Genomic DNA, 22,713 nt, shown 5'->3' with positions numbered 1-22,713 from the left:
ATTTTGGTAATTTGAAATTTGAGGTTTGTCAAAACTTATCCCAACTTGAAATAATTGAACTAATGTCTTCCTCTATGAAAATTTTGGTAATTTTTAAATTTCAACATTGACGAATGAAGATTTAATTATTTTTTCCTAATGTGAAATGGTGGAAAGAGAAAGCTCGATCCATTTCTTTTAGAAGACTAGGAACTGTGGTGTTATCTTAGTCCCTTATCACTTGTGATTGGAAAGAAATTCCAGGCGTCATGATGGGTCTCCAAAGCCTTTCAACCATTGCTTCCAAATGATAAATGGTGATTTTCGCTATATCTCTTTAGTGCACACAGAATGCACATCCACTATTGCTGACCTACTGTGTGCTAGAAAGATTGGGATTCCCATCCATCAGGGTAAGAAAAGAGAGCCTAAGGAAATTTATTGGTGTCTTCCTCAGAAAACCTAGGGAAGGCTGGCGCAAGAGGTGTTTTTAGGAATGAAAATGCTCAAGTTATTATGAACTTCAGAGAAGTCATAGGAATAACTTCCAACTTTGAAGCAAAAATTCAGGCAGTGATTTTTGGTTTGGAATATACTAGAATCATCAAGGTGCAGAAGCTTTGGATCAAATGCGACACTGTGACTGTGGTCACCCGTCTTTCCAAAGGTTTTATTCCATGGTCTGTATATCAAAGATGGAGAAATCTCAGGCCTTACTTAATCTCCATTGATTGGAAAATTACTCACTACCATCGAGAGGTCAACTTAGTTGCTGATTTCTTGGCTGAAACGGCTGCAAAATATGATGCGACTAATCCAGTGTCTGTATGGTCCCCTTTGATGTATATGAAGCTGGAAATGGACACAAATAAACGTCCCCGATTCAAATTCATGTAGCTGTGCTTTTGTCTCCTCCCGAGGTTTGGTTTCTTTTTGTGATTTTCCTGCTGATGGCAATGCCGGAGGTGGGTCTATTGCGTAAGGTTCCATTCCTTTTTATTTGTTGATCTTTTCTTCCATTGTATAATTTTTTTTTTCATTTTTAATATAATACGAATCTTTTAGCAAAAAAAAGAATAGAAGAGCTATATTATGATTCAACACGGTTAGAGTCATTCAGAGGGACAAGAAGTAATTATGGTGGCTCAACTACTCTAACAACTCAAAGCAATGGTGCTCAGCCCGGATCTGCCAAAGGAGACTCTTGAAGCAAGCATCAGATTGTGGATTCAGAGCACGGTGTTGAATTGAGACTTGGCTATCCTGGAAGCTAATATGATATTAACATGGATCGGCACAGATCAACTTGTATCGAATGGTTTTGCCCCTGTTTTCTTATAAAATTAAAATTTTTTACTATTTTATCCTTGATCCATATCATTTCATTGATACGGGATTGGTGTCAGCCAATACTGATGCGAATCATCTGATATAACTATTCTGGTTCCGATTCTTAAAAGTTTATAGACAAGCCTAAACTGCCATGTTCACACTGAAGTTTCAGCCTAGATGCAGTTGATCACATTAAAAACAAAGCACTAAGCAAATCCAAGAGGGTTTTTGGCATGGTTTAAGGTATCTTTGATACAATACGATACCCTCTAATGCACATCATAAATTTAGTCGACAGATACAGAGATCGATACCAATACTATATTCCTTGATCTTTAACATATCTTAACATATCTCTGATACGATTGATAGATAACTTAATTTTAGTCAACCAATACAGTGACCTATACCAATACTTTAATCATTGGGTCTAGGGACTAAGATTGAGTCAAATTGTGATAGCATAGCTTAAGTCTAAAGTGATACGATGACCAATACCAATATTTTAATCCTTGGTTTCAGGCACTTGTGGAAGTTTAAAATTATCAAGAAAATTGCTGCCAAAAAAAAAAAGGAATTAGCATGAAGATTAGTTAATGTAGGGAAGAAGTAGTTGTTGACTGATTAGAAACTTGGGTTGGCAAAAAAAAGAAGTAGATCTATAGTCGAGATAACACCCCATTCAACACTCTATCTTGACTGATTAGTAAAAACTTGTCTCAAATTGAAAAGGAAATAATTTCTCCATCCAAGGAAATTTGTAACTTGAAATTTGAGGTTTGTCAAAACTTATCCCATTGAACTAATGTCTTCCTCTATGAGAATTTTAGTAATTTAAAATTTCAACATTGTCGAATGAAGACTTAATTATTTTTTTCTAGATGTGATTATTGAACGTCTAAGCTATTTTCAATAGAAGAGCCATATTATGATTCAACACGGTTAGAGACATCTAGAGGGACAAGAAGTCCTTGTGGTGGCAAAACTACTCCAACAACTCGAAGCAATGGTGCTCAGCCCGGATCAGCCAAAGGAGAGTCTTGAACCAAGCATCGAATCATGGATTTAAAGCACGGTATTGAATCGGGTCTCGATTATCTTGGAAACTAATATGATATTAATATGGATTGGCACAGATCAACTTGTATCGAATGGTTTTGCTCCTGCTTTTTCATTAAATTAGAAGTTTTACTATTTTATCCATGGTTCATGCATTTCATTGATACGGCCATTCTGGTTCCGATTCCTAAAAGTTCATGGACAAGCCCAAACTGCCCTCTTGATACCTTTTCAGCCTATACGAAGTTGATCTTGTTAAAAACAAAGTACTAAACAAATCCAAGAGGGTTTCAGGCATGGTTTAAAGTATCTCCAATATAATGAGATACCCTCTAATACGTATCTTAAATTTAATCGACCGATATGACAATCAATATTGATACTATAATCATTGATCCTTTAACATATCTTAGCATACGATATGTTATGATACCCTTTCATACGTATCTTAATTTAGCCTTCTAATATGACGATCGATACCAGTACCTTAATCCTTGATTCCAAGGACTAGGATTGAGTCAAATTGTTACAACATGTCTTAAGTCTTAAAGTGATACGGTGATCGACACCAATACTTTAAACCTTGGTTCCAGACGCTTGTAGAAGTTTGGAATTTTGAAGAAGATTGCTACCAAAAAGGAAAAAAAAAAAAAAAAATTATCAAGAAGATTGGTTAATGTAGGGAACAAGTAAAGGGCGGTCTTGAGAAAATTTCACTTAGTAAGGACACTTACAGTTTGGTAAGTTTTAAATCCCATTAACTTTTTTTTTTTTTTTCGCTTAAATCCCATTCCTTTAATGCCTCCTTTGGACCTCCTGTAGTTCGAACCTTATCTCCATCCTTATCCCAATTTCAGCCACTCAATCTATATCCCTGGTCATCCTCCATCACCATCTCATCTTAACCTTCCATATCTTATTCTTTCATCATCTCATTCCAAGAATGCGGAGGCCACCCAAGTCCCTAACCCGGATTTTTCCCAACCGGGTACAACCATTAGACCATCCTCTTAACTCCAATGACCCAAATGTTAACCCTGTAACCGACCCAAATGCTCAACCAGTTTCAACCCATTGCATATCCATATTATTTCTTCCATACCCTGCCAATATGTTCAACCCGAAACTGAACCCAGCTTTGCCAACCCCACCCCTCAAGCCGACTCCCACATTTCTAATGTTACTTATAAAATCGATTCTGGCACAAGTTCTCCTCCTCCCCCACCTCCAACACATGATCTTCACCATCCCATCCCAATTCCATTAAAGGTCATCCGCTTCGCCATCAAGATTCCAACAATGGCACTCTCCTTCCCCTTCTTGAATCTACCAATATTACTTACCCTTCCCTTCATGTTCAAACCAGAAATGGTCTTCTCACACCCCTTCCTATATCCAGTAGTCCATTTCCCCTTTCCAAATCCAGCTTTCTTCATCAATCCTTTTCGAATCTGGTATGTTGTCCTTATTACCCACCTCCTGTTGGCTTAACCCCGATGGCATAGTGGATTTGAATCGGGTGGGAAAATTTTTCATTCTGATCCAAGAGGAAAAAGGTAAATTCAAGAGGGAATGAATGGTTACCTTAAAATTGCAATTGAAGTTCTCCTCCTGATAATAGTGCTTCCTCACTTGAGCAACAACGGGGATTGATTCCTTTCAATGCTTTGAAACTTCAATCCTCGTTCAATGAAGGAGAGTTGTTCTTCACCAAGAAAATAGTTTCATAAAATCCATTTTCTCTTTCACTCACACTCACAATGGAGAGAGAGAGAGAGAGAGAGAGAGAGAGATTGGCCAAGGAGAGGGAGAGCTCCAAAAATCGTGTGGAGCTCTCTCCCCTTGTCCTTCTTTAATGAAACATAGCTTAGGTTTCCTCCTCTGCTCCAATCTTTATTTCCTAAATAGAGAAGGTCAAATCTTGATATTAAAAAACACTTTCCAAATAGGTTGACCTTAAAATGCATAAGTTGGTCAGTAGCATGCATTAGATAAATGGAATTTATAGCGAGATAAATACTATAGCGAACAAGTTGTGATAGGCAATGGAGGAAAAACCTAAGTTAGGCAAAGCATGCCGCTACCAACTCAAGTTTTCGCAATTTGGGATAATGCCCTTTTTTTATTATCTAATGATCTTGACTGGGACTCAACGTAGGCCACGATTTCGTTCTATGTAGTTTTTTTTTTTTTATTCGAGCTTTGGGTCTCGCTTCTGCTGATGGTCATGTTGAAGGTAGATCAGAGACCTAAGGGTAGTTTTTTTTTGTAGAACTTTTCAAACTTTATTAAAATAAATAAAAATGACAAGCAACTAAATGCAACAAAAGAGAAAAAACATTGTAAATTCAAGGACCCCCACCTTTGGCATTGCCATCAACATGGGAACACGAACTTGCCTCAAAAAAAAAAATCAAAAAGGGGTCATATCCTAGTATCGTGCACACTCTCCTTCCTAATATGATTTGGAAAAGAAATATATGAATCTGTACTCCCAGCTTTTACCATTAACTAGAAAATTACACACCGCTTTAGAGAGGCAAATCTTTAGCAAGGATGTATGCAATAAGATTTGCCTCTCTAAAGCAGTGCGTAATTTTCTAGTTAGTGGAACTAAGGTAAGGCTGCACCGCAATCCAGTCCTACATTGCATGCCAAGGGATCACACTATCTTGAACTGCTATCACCATTGTTGGCGATTCTGATTCTATCCAAAGAGAATCCAATCCAATATCCATTGCCAAATAAATACCCTTCATAAGACCTTGAAACTTCGCTACATAATTGGTTTGGATTCCAAGAAAGCACTTGAAAAACCCAACAAAACTGCCCGAGTCATTCCTCAAGATACCACCCGCACCAGCTCTTCTAGGATTACCCAAAGAGCACCCATCAACATTAAGTTTAGTCCAGCCCCTCGTGGTCTACACCAAAAGACTTCAAGGATAAACTTTGAATTGCTAAGTGTTGTTTGCAGACCTTTATCTATGACAGTAGATAAGATCCGCTGCCTTTTTAACCACACCTTTAAGATTGAAGTTTGCTTCCTGTAGGACCCTCCTATTATTTCAATAACTTGCGTAAGAGACCTAGCTAACTCTCCCTTTATGCCGCCTCACATTCCTCTCCCTCCAAAGATTATCAACCACTATAACTAGACCCACTGTCCATGGATCCTTCACCGCCATTACCTTGCATTTTCTGATTTTTTATTGCATAACCTCAGACAATCACTACAAGAAAAGTGGTCAATGGCGGCACTTGAGTGGGGGCCTTTGGCGGCGTTTCCTACCAATGCCATTAAATATAAACTTCAACGGCATTTTCTAGCAAAAGCCATTATATAACTCAATAGGCGGCATTTTGTATAGACCGCCGCTGTATATTATATACGACGGCATTTATTACTAAATGCCGCCATATATATGAATATTTGGCAGCGTTTATTTCATAACTCCGTGGTATATAAGACTATTTGAGGCGTTTAGTAATAAATGCCACTGTATATATGAGTATTTGGAGGCATTTATTGAAAAATGCTGCAGTATATAATCCTCTTGGCGGCGTTAGGAAATAATGCCGTAGTATATAAGAATATTTGAGGCGTTTAGTAATAAAATGCCGCTGTATATATGAGTATTTAGGGGCATTTATTGAAAAATGCTGCAGTATATAATCCTCTTGGCGGCATTTATTTCATAACGCCGTGGTATATAAAAATATTTGAGGCATTTAGTAACAATTGCCGCCATATACATGTGTATTTACTATATACATAATAACATTGGAGGCATTTCCTACTAAATGCCGTAGTATATAAAATATTTTGAGGCTTTTGTTGATAAAATGCCCCTATAAATTATAACACAATGAGGAAGGTGAAATCATGTTCGTAGCATTTTTTTTGTTTGCTAACAACGGGTATTCAGGCCTTCGGCCTAACTAGTCCTGCGGGCCCATACTGACCCCACAACCGTATAGAATATATAATGTAGTGTTTATGTGTTAACATCATCGAATATCTGTCCTTTCCCATGCAAAAGTCAAGCCCTATTCCCTTCCCACTCCTCCATTCTTATAACCTCTGCACATTCTTATAGCCCATGTATCAAATCTTTCTCACCACTCCTTGCCCGCTCTTCCGTTCTCTCTCTCACACTAGTTGACCAAAATGCCCTTATTAAGTTACCATAGAGAAATCAAGTCATGGAACAAAAATATTAATTTTGTTGTTTTTCCAATAAAGAAGCAAAATGTATTATTGATATTCCCTAATTAAAGTTGTGAAGATATCAGAAATTGGCATATGCCCTTAAACCCTCGCTTCTCTCGCTTGTTGCCTAGCCCCATACCATGCATTGTCCTAAGTTATAACCATATCTATAGGAGACCAACATGCTTAAATCGACTTCCCTTGGTCTCTCTCTCTCTCTCTCTCTCTCTCTCTCTCTCAACCCTAGCTAGTTGATCTCCCCTTTTATGATTTGTGATTTGATTTGATGCCCTATTTGTTGTCGGGTAGATATATACATTTTTTTTTATCGAACCTTGTGCACGAGGCTCCCTCTATTGCAAGGTCTGGGAGGGGCAAATGTACACAACTTCCAAGTTTTAACCATTGAGCCACATGCTCACCACTCCCCTTTTCTTTATTTATAATAGAAAATAAAAAAGAGTTCAAAATAAGATAGGAAACCCCCTAGCTGTTCCCCCTTACAAGCTACACCATTCATTTTAAAAGCCAAAAATAATGTGGAACCAACTTGAAGCTCTCAAGAAAATTAAAGAAAATAATTTGACTGAACCATTGGTAGGGATGTCAATCACAAGCCTGCACCAGTTAGATCAATCGAGCCCGACCGTTTGAAGACCAGCTCGGCCTGCACCAATTACTAAATGAGTCGGGCTTAGGCCTGGCCCATTTATAAACAAGTAGTACACGATGCAAGGGGTAACCCCGATGGGCGCCCAATCGGCCTGGCTCGCTTACAAGCCCAACTCAGCTTGACCCATTTGCCCGACCATTTATATGTATATTTTGATTTTTTTTTGGGATAGAATAGAGTACATATATATATATATATATATTTTATATCTATTATTTAATGTAAGTAAATGTACTATATTTTTTAAATTGTTAATGATTTAATAAAATATATTAAAATATCTTATATCTAAGACAATTAAAGACTGTTTAAGGGCCGTTTAATATTTATTGGTACATTACCCCGTTCAAAGCCCATAGCCCGATTAGGAGAAGACCGGTTAAAGCCGAGAACCCGACCAAGTCCAACACGAGACTAAATCATTTCTTAAATAGGTAGGTCACGGTCCAAGGGTATAAGTCAGGCCCGGCTAAGTCCGATCGATACTGGCCCGGCGTAACCGATTGACACCTCTAACCACTAGACCACCAGTTCAACTGGAACTCAACTTAAAACATTTAAAATAAAATAGAGCAAAGCAATTGGAATTAAAACGAACCGAGCCCAGGCCAAGTTAAACCTCTTTATAATAGAACTAGGCAATGTTAGGCCTAGTTCATTTTGGACTTGCAATGCTGGTAACCTTTAATTTTGCATCACACTTTGTTGCTATACGATGTTTTATATTCGGTTGCAGTTTAATCCAAGGAGTACTGATGTAGGACCTCTCGCGTGCCCGTTGCGTTTCTACACACTTCTTTGTTTAGGATGAGGTTTTGCATTTTCCCCCCCTGCTCTTTTGAGGGCAAATTGAAACAATATGGGGGCTTTTTAAAATAGACGCCACAGTATGCAACACCATTTGGGGGCGTATCACGCATAACGTCGTTGTAACCTCAATTTTTAGGGGCGTTTTACAATAAATGCCACTATATTTAAGCTAATAGAAACACTTTCCTAGCCAAAAACCACTCCCGCCTTACTTTTCACAGCTCCTCTTGCGCGCCCAAATTTTTGGGATATGGACTTCTCTCAAAGTCTCTCAAGCTCATGGTTCGTGGACACCTGAGAATGGAGTCTCCCGCTGCAATCTCTCTCACTTTCCTAGTTCTCTTCCTCTTCACTCTCCTGCTGCAATCTACTCCCTCGTCGCTCTTTGCCCACTCTCCTGCTAAAATTTTTCTTAAAATCTCCAAGTGCCAGGTCTAAAGAAAATCGTTTAAAGGGGAAGGGGTTTCTAGGTTTTTGGATTTTGCACAGTTATTCCTCCTATCTTCTGTTTTTCTTCTTATTTACTACAGTAGGTTATCAGCATAGGGTCGATTTTGATACATTATGGATTCCTTTAATAGTTCTTTACTGGTATATTATTGATCCAATCTGGGTTTTCCTAAATCTTTTTTTCTAATTAGTTGGAATTTGTCTCTGTTCTCTCTCTCTCTCTTAAGCAGCGGATTAACCGGCAAGCCTTTGCAGGTCCAAGAAAACAGAGAGACTCTTATAGTCCTCAGGTATGTATAATACATCTTCTCTTTTTGCTTATTTCTGCATATTCTTCTCTCTTTCTATGATTTCCTTCACTTGAATTATGTCATTATCCTGTTGAAAATGTTATGTGTTTAATGCCTTCTTCTTTCCAATCTAGTAAGACAGTTGTTAACCCTAGAAGATATCTTCATTAAAACAAAATATGGAGGAGAAATATGTTGCTCAAGGGAAAGGAGGACTACCATGCAGTGTGCTGGATTAATGGCCAAGAAAAAGAACCAGATATGACCCATTGATATTTTTTTATCTGCATTGTTTGTACTATTTCTATGAATTTTGAAATGCTTTATATTAAAGAGTGAGAACTCGAGGTCCATGAATTCCATCACAGATCGGCCAGATTGGATTAGTATCAGTCCAGGTTGATCCTACCCTAGTTGCTTCTAGGATCAACAATCTTGCTTTCCTTAAAATTCTGTGAAATGGATTGGCCGATCAAGATTGAAATAAATCAGGGACTTGATATTTGAAGCCTTGCTTTATATGATTTGTATCATGTGCCAGCGGATAGAACTATATGCCACATTCCATTCTATCCTTGATGGTTACTTTGCCAGATTTTTGTGATCTCAGATATTGCTTATTATCTTATACTTGAGAAATTGTTTTTTGTCTGAAGAAATTTGTGCCTATTGATGTTTTAGAATCAGTTCCAAATTAGTGGGGGAAATAAATTTACATATTCTTGTCAAGGTCTCCATTCAGAGGACCAATGGATTGGCCCTTGATGTATTGCCCTTCTTATTGTATCTGTGTTATAAGTGCTTGTATTTTTAATGTTAAACCATCTCTTCATTTGATTCTGTAGTTGATGGGTGTGGAGGTGTTTTTCATACAACATCTCTCTTTTCTTATGCAACCAAGGATCCACAGGTTCATTCCTTTGACAGCCACTGAAATAGTTTTAACTGCTATTTGCATTTTATAACTTTACTTAGCTATGAATCTTCAGAGCTTTACTTGCTTTAATGCTATTTTGTATACTGCAACTAAATAAAGAACTTTTTCCTAAGGTATGCTAACCTATCATTGAAGTTCTTTTACAGCCAAACCTTAATACCAGTGCTGAAGCAATTTGGAACTTAATAAATGGTATGCTAACCTATCATTGAAGTTCTTTTTTCTCTTCCCCCACCCCCAAATCAAAAGCCTTTTTTCTCTCTCCTATATCCCTCTCCTCCAATACATCCCAAATAATAGGTTATAGGCATGAATGAGAATGTATTATGCGGGTTATCCAAAGCCTCTTGCAAAGTTTAACATAGATAATCCAAGAGTCTTCATTTTGGGGATTTTACAAAGACAGTTCCCTACTTGTTTGGGACCGAAACTTAACCAGTTAGATGGTTGTGGGGTCGTCTATCACATGGAGCCACTGATGTTTGCCACATGACAAGTTGTAATAGATAAAGACATTGTGATAATCAGTAAAACCAGTATAATCAGTATCTTTGGTTTCTGTAGTATGTCTTTGCAACTATGTTTGCACTCGTAGTCTTAGGTGGGTAGCAGAAAGTCTATTATTTGACACTGGAAGTTTCAAACTAATTCTATAACATTTAGTAGAATGTTGCATAGAATCAGATTTGCAACTTTTTTTAAGATAACATGTTTCCTAAAGTGTTTTTTTTTGTCAAAAAAGAAAGTTCTCTAGCAACTATATATTTTATATTGAAAAATGTCATTCTTCTGACATTAGTGCCAATATTTTATTTGCTGCAGGAGCACAAACATTTGCCAATGATAAATATGAATGGGTTAATGTCAAAGATGTTGCTGATGCTCATATTCTAGCATTTGAGACTCCTTCAGCCAATGGAAGATATATAATAGTCGAGAGATTGCTCATTATTCACAGATTGTAGAAGCTTCGCGTGAACATCCAACTTTGCCCCTTCCAGAAAAGTAAGTTTTGAAAACCCATATGTTTCCTTTCCATCCTCATTTTTTGGATTTCACAATGCACTTAAATATATGTAATGTTTACCTGCAAAAGTTTTTGCTGCCATCAACTTGCTTTTAAACCTATGTAATTTAATAGATTTAAGACTAACAAGGTAAAAACACCAAAAAGTCTTTTAATAGATGTAAGCTGAAATAGTCCCAAACCTTGGGATTCTTCAACATTGAACATGAACTTGGAATTTTCAACAACATATGGAATTATTATTTTTTTTTCTAGGATTGTGAATAGTACTTTGAACACTAAAATGAATAACAAAGAAGAGAAAAATGAGGAGGGTATGGGAGATGAGCTCACAAGTCACACACTTTCACAAGATAAATTATATTAACTGTGTAATCTGATAAGGATGGTGACATCCTTATGTAACAAAACTAAAAAATAGAAACCTACTTGTGAACAATGGCTACTTGTGAAATGTATGGAACTTTTATATATCTTTAACAAGAACTTGACTGGTATTTTTTATTTTTCCAGGTACTTGTATGGATTTTGTCTTCTACTTATTGACTTGAGGATTGACCTAGCTACCATGACTTGTGAACTTTTATTTTGAAAAACTTATTATGTTACTATGGTACTGTGGATATGGGATTTTTTTGTCTCCATGATGACAATATGGTTTATTTTGTTCCAATTGAACTTTTGTATGGAATGGATAGCCATTTATCAGATTCTTGTGTATTGTCTTGTGAAAATCTATCAATTCTTTTATGATATCCAGGATGAGAACAAAGAATGTAAGCATTTGCTTCAACAGGTTACATAATGAGATAAATAAACAATAATATGTAATTAAAAGAAAAAAAACATTTAGCGGCGTTTACTAATAAATGCCACTATAGGTCTTTTGTTTTAAAATAAAAAAAACACTTCTTATAGTGGCGTTTAGCTGTTTACTAACACATGCCACTATATGTTCATTTATTAAAAAAATATATATATATTATATTTCGTGATGTTTAGTAATAAATGCCACTATATGGACCCGCGTTCATTAGTTAACAGCGCTGGAATGCCTTCTTATAAAGGAGGATGTAACATGATAGTGGCGTTACGATAAATGCCGTTGTACATAATATTTTAGTGGCATTTATAAATAAATGCCGCCGAAGTATTTTAGTGGCGTTTATAAATAAATGCCGTTGAAGAGATTTTACGGCGGCATTTTCAAAATACGCCGTAGTTCTTTTACGGCGGTGGATATAGTGGCGTTTGGGCGGCGTTTTCTATAAACGCCGCCATAGACATATAGCGGGATTTGCACACTCTACGGCGGCATTTAAAAACGCCGCCATAGACCACTTTTTTTGTAGTGAATTTTTCTACCCCTGGCCATGATATCTCAAAGCAATCAAAACATTTCTCCCAGACTTCCACGGAGAACCTACAATAAAAAAATAAATGATTAAAAATTTCCCCTGCAATGCCACACAAGCTGCATTTAGACACTAAAGAAATGTCCTTTCGATGATATCATCAGTCAGAAGCTTCTTATGCATCAATCTCCACCCAAAGGTAGTTTGTATTCTCTCAATCTACATTGATTCTAATATATTCTTATATTCTTTTGCTGACCTTTAGTAAAAAAATTAAAAAGTAAATAAGGCCGACCTTCTTAAAAGTAATCATGAATTATTTCATACATTTTACCCAAAAAAAAAATCTTTCTTACATCAATTTATGCCTCTCTCTCTCTCTCTCAAAGGGGAAATCTTTGGTGTACACTAATTAACATGAGGAGGCCATTGTTTGTAATCTGTGCTAAGCCATCCAAGCTCATGTTAACTCCTCGAAATCCATTGTAAGTGAAACCAACATCTTCTTGTTGTGAAGCCTAATATCTCCCCAAGAGAAGAAACCACAGCAGGAACTCAAGAACCAGTGTCTATTACTTTCTCTTTCGTCGTTCTCCAAGAATTAGTCCTTTTTTGTGGCTAAAATATCATATATGTTAAGTTTTTCTAGAATTCTTGATCCATTTTAAAAATGACAACCCGAATGGGATTTTTTCTGAGATCTGTTTGTCTAGAATTCCTGATCCATTTTAAAAATGACAACCCGAATGGGATTTTTTCTAAGATCTGTGATAGCAGAGGGTTATGTGAACCTCGGTAAATCTGTGTTGTGTGTGAATTTGTGTCTCTGTTTTTTTTTTTTTTTTTTTGGTTCTAACAATATACATCAAGAAAAATACAAAAAAAAGAAAGAGAAGAAGAAGACGATAAGAATACAGAACTATTAACAATTCCCAACTACGCATCAAACGGAGCCAGCCCACCCACCTTTTGGTATTATCAAAAGGAGGGACCAACTCACAGGCAAATAACAAAAAAAAAAAATGTCATTCAATTATTTCCCTCCTTGGAAGATTTTTGTTGAAAGGAATCGTCATTTCTTTTTGTCAACATCTTTGTTTGATTGGCCTTCTAGAAATGTAGGACCGGGAACAAAAAATGGTCCATGAAGGCAGGAGACCGCAATTGGGTCAATTAAATGTGGAATGCCATATTCTACGCATCCAAACAATAAATAAACTTCCATCAAAAAAAATAAATAAGAAGAAGAAGATAAGAATACACAAGAACTATAACAAGACAAATACAACTACATCAAAGCGGAGCCAGCCCCACCCACCTTCGGTATTACCATCAAAAGGAGGGACCAACTCGCGGACGATTAACAAAAAAAAAACAAAAAAAAGTCATTCAATTATTTCCCTCCTTGGAAGATTTTTGTTGAAAAGGAATCATCATTTCTTTTTGTCAACATCTTTGTTTGATTGGTCTTCTAGAAATGTAGGACCAGGAAGAAAAAATGGTCCATGAAGGCAGGAGACCACAATTGGGTCAATTAAATGCGGAATGCCATATTCCATGCATCCAAACAATAAATAAACTTCTATCAAAAAAAATAAATAAGAAGAAGAGGATAAGAATACACAAGAACTATAACAAGACAAATACAACTACATCAAAGCGGAGCCAGCCCCACCCACCTTCGGTATTACCATCAAAAGGAGGGACCAACTCGCGGACGATTAACAAAAAAAAAACAAAAAAAAGTCATTCAATTATTTCCCTCCTTGGAAGATTTTTGTTGAAAAGGAATCGTCATTTCTTTTTGTCAACATCTTTGTTTGATTGGTCTTCTAGAAATGTAGGACCAGGAAGAAAAAATGGTCCATGAAGGCAGGAGACCGCAATTGGGTCAATTAAATGCGGAATGCCATATTCCATGCATCCAAACAATAAATAAACTTCTATCAAAATAAATAAATAAAAAATATTGATGAAGTGAAATCTTAATGATTCCAGGAATAAAGGGAAGTATAATCAGAATATTTTTTTAACCGTCTGTATAACGGTGGACGGTTCTCCTTGAGTTTTTGGGTATCATTGAGCGGAAAATCACTCACTGTTATAGGGTGGCTAATCCTATAGCTGATTACTTGTCCAAATCTGTAGCAAAATTTGAATTATTAAGAGAGGTCGGTTTTAGGATGCTTTGAGCTTAGATGCACAGGAAATACCAAGATATCAGTCTCGATAGTTGGCTTTTTCTTCCATTTTCTTTGATCTCTAGTTGTGTTCTTTGTTGATGGTAATGTTGAAGTTGGACAAGTAAAGTAATAGATTTTTCTGTTTGGAGTATTTGGTTAAATCTTCTTTTGTAATACTTATTTTATTCTTTTAATAGACATAATCTTTTAGTAAAAAGGTAATTATAGAATTTTTGGAAGCCATATTTTAATGTTCAAAAATTGATGGAGTCGTCAATTCATGCTGAATTTTGTACCATCCAATCTCTAAGGAAGGAAATTGTTTGTTCAATTGGTTTTTGATACGCCCAATACCAACCTACCAATGGACTGCGGATGTGTGGCAAGAGATTTTTTTTTTAATTAAAAGATCAATGGTGTAAAAATTATGGAAAAAAGAAAGAATAGAGAGGCCCCAACTTTCGGCATTACTATCAGTAGGGGCCCACTCTTACTATCTCGAAAACCTGAATCTAGGTCTGGAGGGTTGCATCCGTAGATAACTTCTCATTTATATGAGCAAGAAAATAAACCATCATACCAAAACAGAATCCAGTTATAACTATCATATTCCCTTGGGATGTGGATTCTCTGTGGCATAATGAACTTGGGGTTCTATCCATCAATATAATTCTAAATGAGGACAATAGACTGTTTTTTACATCACTCATTGGGATTAAGGTTACATCATTCCGCCATCTTATGAATAGGAGACTTGGGGCACAAGGTAGAGGATCCAATTCTTAATTACTTTTTTCTTATTTACTGCTCTTTTCACCTATTTGTCGAACTAGCTTTTCATAGACTACAAAGATTTCATGTTATCGATTTCATGCTTAACAATTCTTTAAATTATCATGAACAAGTGCGTAGCACATTTGGTAGCATGTGGTGTTCAGAAGCCTATTTCTATCAGGAAGTCTTGGGTTCATGCCTCCTAGTTCATATCTCTCATTCCCTCCCCCCCCCCCCCACACCAATAGAATATGATAGTATAGGATCGTTAAATATAAATAAATATTTAAATTATATATATATATAATTAAAAAAAAAAAAAAAAAAAAAACCTTGAAGGCAGCATAAATCTCATTGTAATTGGGCTGCACCTTTTCGTAATTTTAGGGTCGTTCAGCTCAGAACCATGTACATAGTGGGCTTTCATCTAGCCCATGTGTACTTTGGGCTTAGTATGTTTACTATTGAAGAAGCCCAATTTATTAAGTGGTGTTTAGTGATAACCAACAAATCGTCAAGGCCATCAGGATAATCCCAGCTTAACCCAGTCCCATGCTAGCAATCCCAAGCCCATCCAAAACAATAGTTCTTCATATATTTTGATAACTAAAAAAGGGACAAATATATTCTTAATGTTTAGTTTCTCACCCGTAATAGCTAAGGCTCTCTTTGGTTTGATTTCTATTTTTATTTATTTGACTTACTTTTAATTTTACAAGTGTTTGATATAATTTATAGCATTTATCTCTATTTATAATAAATTAGAATAAATCACAAATCACAAATTACTCTCAAGCTATTTGTGATTTGTGGCAACAAATCATTTATGTTTATTTTTTCTACCTTAAATGAGCACTTGTGCTAAACTACTGAAAATCAATGGTAAACAGGTAACTTTAGTATATTTTATACTTTTTCAATAGAAAACTCCAATTCCTGCTATCATCTCTCTCGCTCGAAGCTCAAAACTGAAGGTGAAAATTGAAACCTATTTTGTTATTATATAATCTATTTTATAAATAGCAACCGAACGAATACTATTTAGTGTTGTTTAGAGATAAACCACTAATCCTCAAATCCATTAAAACCTAGCTGAGCCCAGTCCCATACTAGCAAGCCCAAGCCCAGATGGATCAATTGTTCATCAAAAATTAAAATCAAAACCATAACCAGATTACTTGACCATGCAGAGACTATGCAAATGGAGTCAATATCCGAGCTCGATTATTTAATCCGAATTAGACTCCCTAATAGGTCCAAGGCCCTGAAGCTTAGGTTGTGACTCTAAAAAAATCAAGTTTTTTCATCTCCCTCCATCGTCAAGAAGATTAGGATATCACCCTACAAGGCGTAAGGTAAGAGACAATAATAAGAGAAGGGAGGAGGGAAGATAATACCTCTTGAAAATGAGAAAGGGAATGCTCAACACGAGAACAAAGGGAATCAACGAGGTCCGAGATCTGTTTTTTACTATTCAAAAATCTGATAGGCATTGATATAATCTGTGCACTACTATGATTTTTTACCATCTTATTAAATTTCACATTATTTTTCTTGACCATCCAATAATCTATTCTTGTTGAATTTTGTATTATCTGATTCCTTAATTCAGAAACACCTTGTAACAAAAAAAAACATAAATAAGACTCCTAGTCCTCTAACCATTGATTAATACCTGATGGGTTCCATAAAGACAAGTGCCAAAACCAAGTATTGGTAAAATAAAAAATTGAAGTCATCAATGATCGATATTAACCTACTTAACAACAAAGACAAAAAATGACCCACAAGTAGAAATTGACTTAATCGATTGAACTTTACAGTAGTACAGCACTGATAAATAAAAGACAATTTGTTAAACAAATAAAGCTCACAGCCAGACTTCTTCTGCATGAATTTGCTGAGTCCATGCAAGCCCAAAAGGCATTGGCTTGCTAGATGGCTTCATATAAGGAAATAGTACTTAGGTCAAAATCAAAACTCTAAACATTCTTAGCGCGGGCATTAAACCCCCCCTGGAAGTTTATTGGTGCAAACCGCTTACGGGGTGGGTCAAGCTAAACTTTGATGGAAGCTCTCTTGGGAGCCCTGGTAATGCAGGTGCAGGTGCAATCATGAGAGATCATAATGGCAGGTGTCTCTGGTCTTGCAGCATATACTTGGGGATTAAAGAAAATTATGAAGCAGAATTAGAAGGTCTAATGCATGGTCTCATGAAAGCAAAACAGTTAGCTATTCCATTCCTCTGGGTAGAATCAGATTCAGCGGCTTTGGTTATGTCAATTCATCAGGGAAAAATTCCATGGATGGCTATGCAGAGATGGAACCATCTAAGGCAATTCCTGGGAAGTATTACATGGAAAATCACTCACAACTATAGAGAAGGGAACTCGGTGGCAGACTTCCTAGCCAAGAAAGCTGCAAAATCAAGATGCTCGACAGTCAATGACGTTTTTCCAGGCCATATCTCTGATATGATGGCGAGAGATGAATCTTCTAGACCCTCGTATAGATTTATGTAGTGAGCGGCCCTAGGTCCTGTTGATGGCTATGCCGAAGGTGGGGCCTCGTGGCTTGCTCTGTGATTTGTTTGTTGTTTGCTGGTTTTTTTTATCTTCTTTCTCAATAAATTATCCATTTAGCAAAACAAAAAAAAAAAGTCAACATCCTCCAGAGAGCAAAGAATCTACAATGGATGTCATTCTAGTCTCAAGAGATGGACACCAAAAGGAGATTTCACCAGTACTTTCTGAAGTCAGAAATGGCAGCTCTGGTAGTTGAATTTCTCCCTCCAAGTACCGGACAACTTGTCGCATACATCGCCTTGCAGTTGGATTGGATTGAGAGCAAAGCAATCCAAGTTTTAACACCAACTCCATTTTCTGCACTTCATAATTCATTTCCAATTTGGGATCCATAGTTTCAAGAATTGCACCCCTATTCCAACTTGATATCACCCAATCCACCAACACAATACACTCTTCTGATGCTTCTGCCTCTATAGGCCTCTTACCACAAGCGACCTCGAGCAAAAAAACCCCAAACGCGAACACATCCACACTAGGGTTTGCTTTACCAGTTCTAGCATATTCTGGCGCAAGATAACTAAACGTCCCCACCACATGGGTGGTTTTGGGATCTCCTCCATGATCATATAATTTTGCAAGCCCAAAATCTCCGAGTCTTGCATTCAGCTCCTTGTCTAACATGACATTACTGGACTTGACGTCTCTGTGAACCACAACTTGTTCCCATTCTTCATGAAGATATAGTAGCGCGGATGCTACGCTTTTGATAATTTGAAATCTTTGATTCCAACTCAATGTTGTCTTTGTTGTTGTGGATTTATGATCAAAGAGGAACCTGTCTAGACTTCCGTTCGGCATGAAATCATAGACTAGAAGGAGCTCTCCTTTACGTCGGCAATAACCCAATAATGTTACTATGTTTCGATGTTGCAATTTACCGATGCTGATGATCTCGGCAACAAATTCCCTCACCCCTTGTCTTGAATCATGTGAGACTCTCTTCACAGCAACTTCTTCTTTTGTGGTTGGTAATATACCTCTGTAGACTTTACCAAAGCCACCTATACCAAGAAGCTCCTTGTCATGAAAACCTTTGGTTGCGATGTAGAGATCTTTATATCTGAACCTGTGAGGTCCATATACAAGTTCCCAGTCTTTGAGAACTTCTGCGAACTTCTTCTTAATAGTTTTGTTAGAAACTTGCCACTAAAGTCAGTTAGAGATAAATGTTGTTAGAAACTTGGCACTATCAAAGTCAATGAGAAATAAATGCTGTGGTAATGCAAGGTGATAATGCCGTATGACTTAGGGTGTGAGAAAGTCACATGAACTTGGTGGGTCCCGTGAGAGTTTCATATTACCTAACAGTATTTTGGAAAGGAAGAACATTAAGTTACGCTGCATAGATTTTAGATTTTACATCAGCAAAGGGTCAATGAGAGTGCGTTGACGCATCCAATATTTATCTTCATTATCTTTCTTGTACTTATCTTTCTCGTACCTTGTATAGTTTCTCTTTAAATGAATTTTCTCTTTGTAATAATAATAAGTTATTCTGTGATCTTAAAAGTTGAAGTAACTCGTGTACTTGCTAAACTTTTCGTGCCGTCTCTTATTTGATCCACATCTGCCTTGACTAACTTGTAATCAAGACACTACCTTCATTGAAACCCCCTCATTACTATTTTTTTGGTCATATTTAATTCATCAACAGGACAAAAATAGCTTCCACCAAGTTTAAGAGTATCTTTATGAAACAATATTTTTTCACTAGAAATCAGAAAATATGTATTAAGAATGAAAAAATGGGAAGAACCAAATACAGCGCCCATAGGCAAAACAAAAATTAGGAAGAGAAACTTGAACTCCTAGCCTATAAGGATGGTGCATGAGAGCGTCATTCTCTATCTCCATCTGAATAAGAGCAGGCATGTAACACCCACATGTTAAGGTAATAATATATTATATATTAATAATTTATGTTATTAGTTATCACTTATCAGTAATAGAGGCGGTTTATTTTATAATGGATTTAGAGAGAGGGAGAGAGAGAGAGAGCCAAGGTGGTGGGAGGTTTCATTATAAAATAGAGGAGAAGGCGGTTTTGAACTCTTGCAGAAGAAGGGAAAGAAGATAAAAAGAGGAACAGAGAGTGAGCGGTGAAAAAAAAAAAAAAAATGAAGAAGAAGAGAAATTTAAGGACGGAGGAGGACGGTTTAGGTAAATTGTTGATATTGTTTTGATTTATTTTTTTAATCTATTAAGAAACAATAGAGAAAATAGGAAAGAGAGGGAAGAGAGAAAAAATAAGGAATGAGGGAGAGAGTATTCGGTTAGTTTAAAAAAAAAATAAAACAAAAGAGGGAAAGAAGGAGAGATATGGAGAGAAAATAGGAAGAAGCAGAGTGAGAGAATGGAACCGAGAAAGGGAGGTTGTTCTTTTGTCTTGAGTGAAGAAGTTGAGAGAAAATAGGGACGAAGGTAAGAGAAGGTATAAAAAAAATATAATATAAATAAAAGTGATAGAATGAAACCGATTGGGTTTCCTTATAATGGGAAGCTCCTAGATAGTAGGGACAACCCTATACACGTGTGGAGATTTGGAGAATGGGTTAAATAAATAAGCATTAATTAGTATTTAAGGGAATTATAAGAAGGGTTAGATTTTATTTCAATTTTCTAAATAGACTGGAATCCTAAAAGAATTGTTGCTTGTATGTATAGATAGTGGTACCCTTGAGTGAACCGATCAAGTGGGTTGACAGGTAAGTGGAACTTGACGTAATTCACCAATGTATTTATTCACTTGTTTCCTTATGTTAATCCATGTATGGATTTTTCTTAAATAAATTTGAATGGTGCTATGATAATATGGAACGTTTTTCTGGATGGGGTTTGATTTAATGAATGATTTTGTGTATAGTTTATATAAATGAAAATTTCAGAAAGTGGTTTATGATTGTACTTGAGAATGTTGCAAGAATACATTTAAGGAAATAGAGTGAAAATAAATGAAATGATGATTGAATGTGACTGGACTGCATAAAAAAAAAAAAATGAAATGATGATTGAGTGTGACAGGACTGCAACCCTTGCCAATATGGGTTATGTGTTGGATGAGGCATAGATTATGTTATGTTCCTCACTTAGCCGTGGGATGCTCCGCCTAGCCAGCGAAATGGCCCATCTGGGATGGGATGAGATATGATGTACCACCCAGCCCGTGGTTTCACGTATGTATGCCACCTAGCCCGTGGTGATGAGGCTGGACTGTGACTCTATGATATATGAGATGCCTCTATGATTACAGTTGATAGTTTATCTCAATGACTTAAAGGAGGAATTCTTGGTTTTAAAGTTAAAAAGAGTATTTCTCAAATACTCCCTAAGCTTTTTACAGTAGTTCATAAATGCTTTGACTTATTATATCTTAAGTCAAGAAAAGATTATGTATGTGTTTGAAAGATTTGTGGATGCCTATGTTTTTGTATTGGTTGTGTTTATGCCATGTTCTATCTTATTGGGCTGTTTAGTTCACTCTATTATTTATTTCCCCCCAGATCACTAGAGGTGTGGCATGGCTCAGAGGGAGAGCCAGTTGAGCAGATTTTTGCTTACTATTTGGAACTACAATGGAGATGTATATATTTTGTTGTAATGTGTACTTGTGAGAACCTGTTATGTGCAATAGTGAATTTAAAGTCGAATGTATAGACATAATTAACAAATGTTTTCCTTAGTTAGTAGCCACCAGTACTTTGTTAGTTGGAAATGTTAATGTTATTATCCTTAATGTCTGAGATATTATAGATAAATGAATGAGAAATGTTGATGTGTATTTATTAAGGTCTAATTATAAGATTTTCCCTAGAATTTAAATTATGAACTTAGTGATATTTTTATCATTGCCCGTGAAGAAAACACCATTCCTATTACTCGAGGCTTGGGGCGTTACAAGACCAAGACGAAACTGGATTAGAAATATCATGAACAGCAGTCGATTTTGCTAGAAAATTAGCGACTGATGAACAAACAAGGGAACCATGCCTCTAACAAGGAGATTCACCATAACAACTAAATCACATTCAATCCAAAGATTCTAAACCCTATAAGATTTAGCATATTCAATACCAGAAATAACAGCACAAAATTCAGCTTCATAATTTGTCTGAACACCAATAGACCTTCTGAAGTTTAAAATAATCTCTGCCTTATCATTTCTCATAATACCCCCCAATACCAGCCTTTCCAGGATTCCCTAAGGAGCATTCATCAGTGTTAAGTTTGAACCAGCCGGGGGGGAGGCGCACACCAAAATATATCCTTATGGAACAATAATATAGTCACAATATGATCAAATGAAGGAGGTAGCGAAGCCAAAAAGAGAGGTATCGCATATCTTTTTTTTTTTTCTTTTGGCTTAATAGAGCTCAAATTGAAATCAATATCATGTTGAACTCATCCAAGTGTACCGTAAACTTGAGTCTCTCTAATAGCCAAAGATCATATAACTTTTTTTTTTCCTCAAAAAGAAATAAAATATGGACTTGTTGTTACTCCGTTACTCCTGAACTTACCTAGACTTCCTCCGGCTTCATCAACCCAGTGACCTCCTAATCACAAGATACATCTAGATCGTGTCGTTCTCTACATCCCTTAACTCTATCCACTCATCTTTTTCATTTTTTGACCACATTGTTTGATTTCTTCTTGACAAACTCAAAGTTACATCCCGAGTAAAAGTATTCTTCATCCATTGTGGTCACAAATGAAATCATTATGACCATTGAAGGATTTTACAAAAAAGCTTGAATCCTTCATCGCCATCTGAATTGCTCAACATATGCCATTTATGTCCGCCATCAACTTCAACAAACTGGATTACTGAGTTTGCAGTGCTAGAAAACCTTGAGATACCAAACTCCACCCATAAATAAGCTCTTCATCTCAAATTTCTTTATAATCCTCTTCTTTTCTCCTAAGGTGTACTCGAACCCAATTTTTCTCTCCCTTATTTGGCAAGAGAAGAAAAAAATAAAAACCAAAACAGAACAACTCCTCGAATAAGTGTACACACCTAGCCTTTTTTTTTTTTTTTTTTTT

The 22,713-nt window shown here is 36.4% G+C and overlaps 1 protein-coding gene and 1 long non-coding RNA gene across 2 annotated transcripts in view; one reads left to right on the top strand and one right to left on the bottom strand.

Moving 5' to 3' along the window:
- Positions 1-9,881: 9,881 nt before the first annotated feature.
- LOC122064130 lies at positions 9,882-11,506 on the top strand. Its single transcript, XR_006135596.1, has 3 exons — positions 9,882-9,935; positions 10,566-10,748; positions 11,284-11,506. It is a non-coding gene; the product is annotated as an uncharacterized LOC122064130 (long non-coding RNA).
- Positions 11,507-16,876: 5,370 nt separating this feature from the next.
- The window catches only part of LOC122064132 (L-type lectin-domain containing receptor kinase IV.2-like), a 9,926-nt gene continuing 4,089 nt past the window's right edge, over positions 16,877-22,713 (bottom strand). The window contains exon 2 of the mRNA XM_042627841.1: positions 16,877-18,816. Coding sequence (XP_042483775.1) covers positions 17,743-18,816 — 1,074 coding nt within the window. The 3' untranslated portion in view covers positions 16,877-17,742. The remainder of the gene's footprint in view (positions 18,817-22,713) is intronic.

This window comes from Macadamia integrifolia, unplaced genomic scaffold (genome assembly GCF_013358625.1).
Source record: "Macadamia integrifolia cultivar HAES 741 unplaced genomic scaffold, SCU_Mint_v3 scaffold1537, whole genome shotgun sequence".
Classification (NCBI taxonomy): Eukaryota; Viridiplantae; Streptophyta; class Magnoliopsida; order Proteales; family Proteaceae; genus Macadamia; species Macadamia integrifolia.
This window is presented reverse-complemented; position numbering and strand designations above follow the sequence as displayed.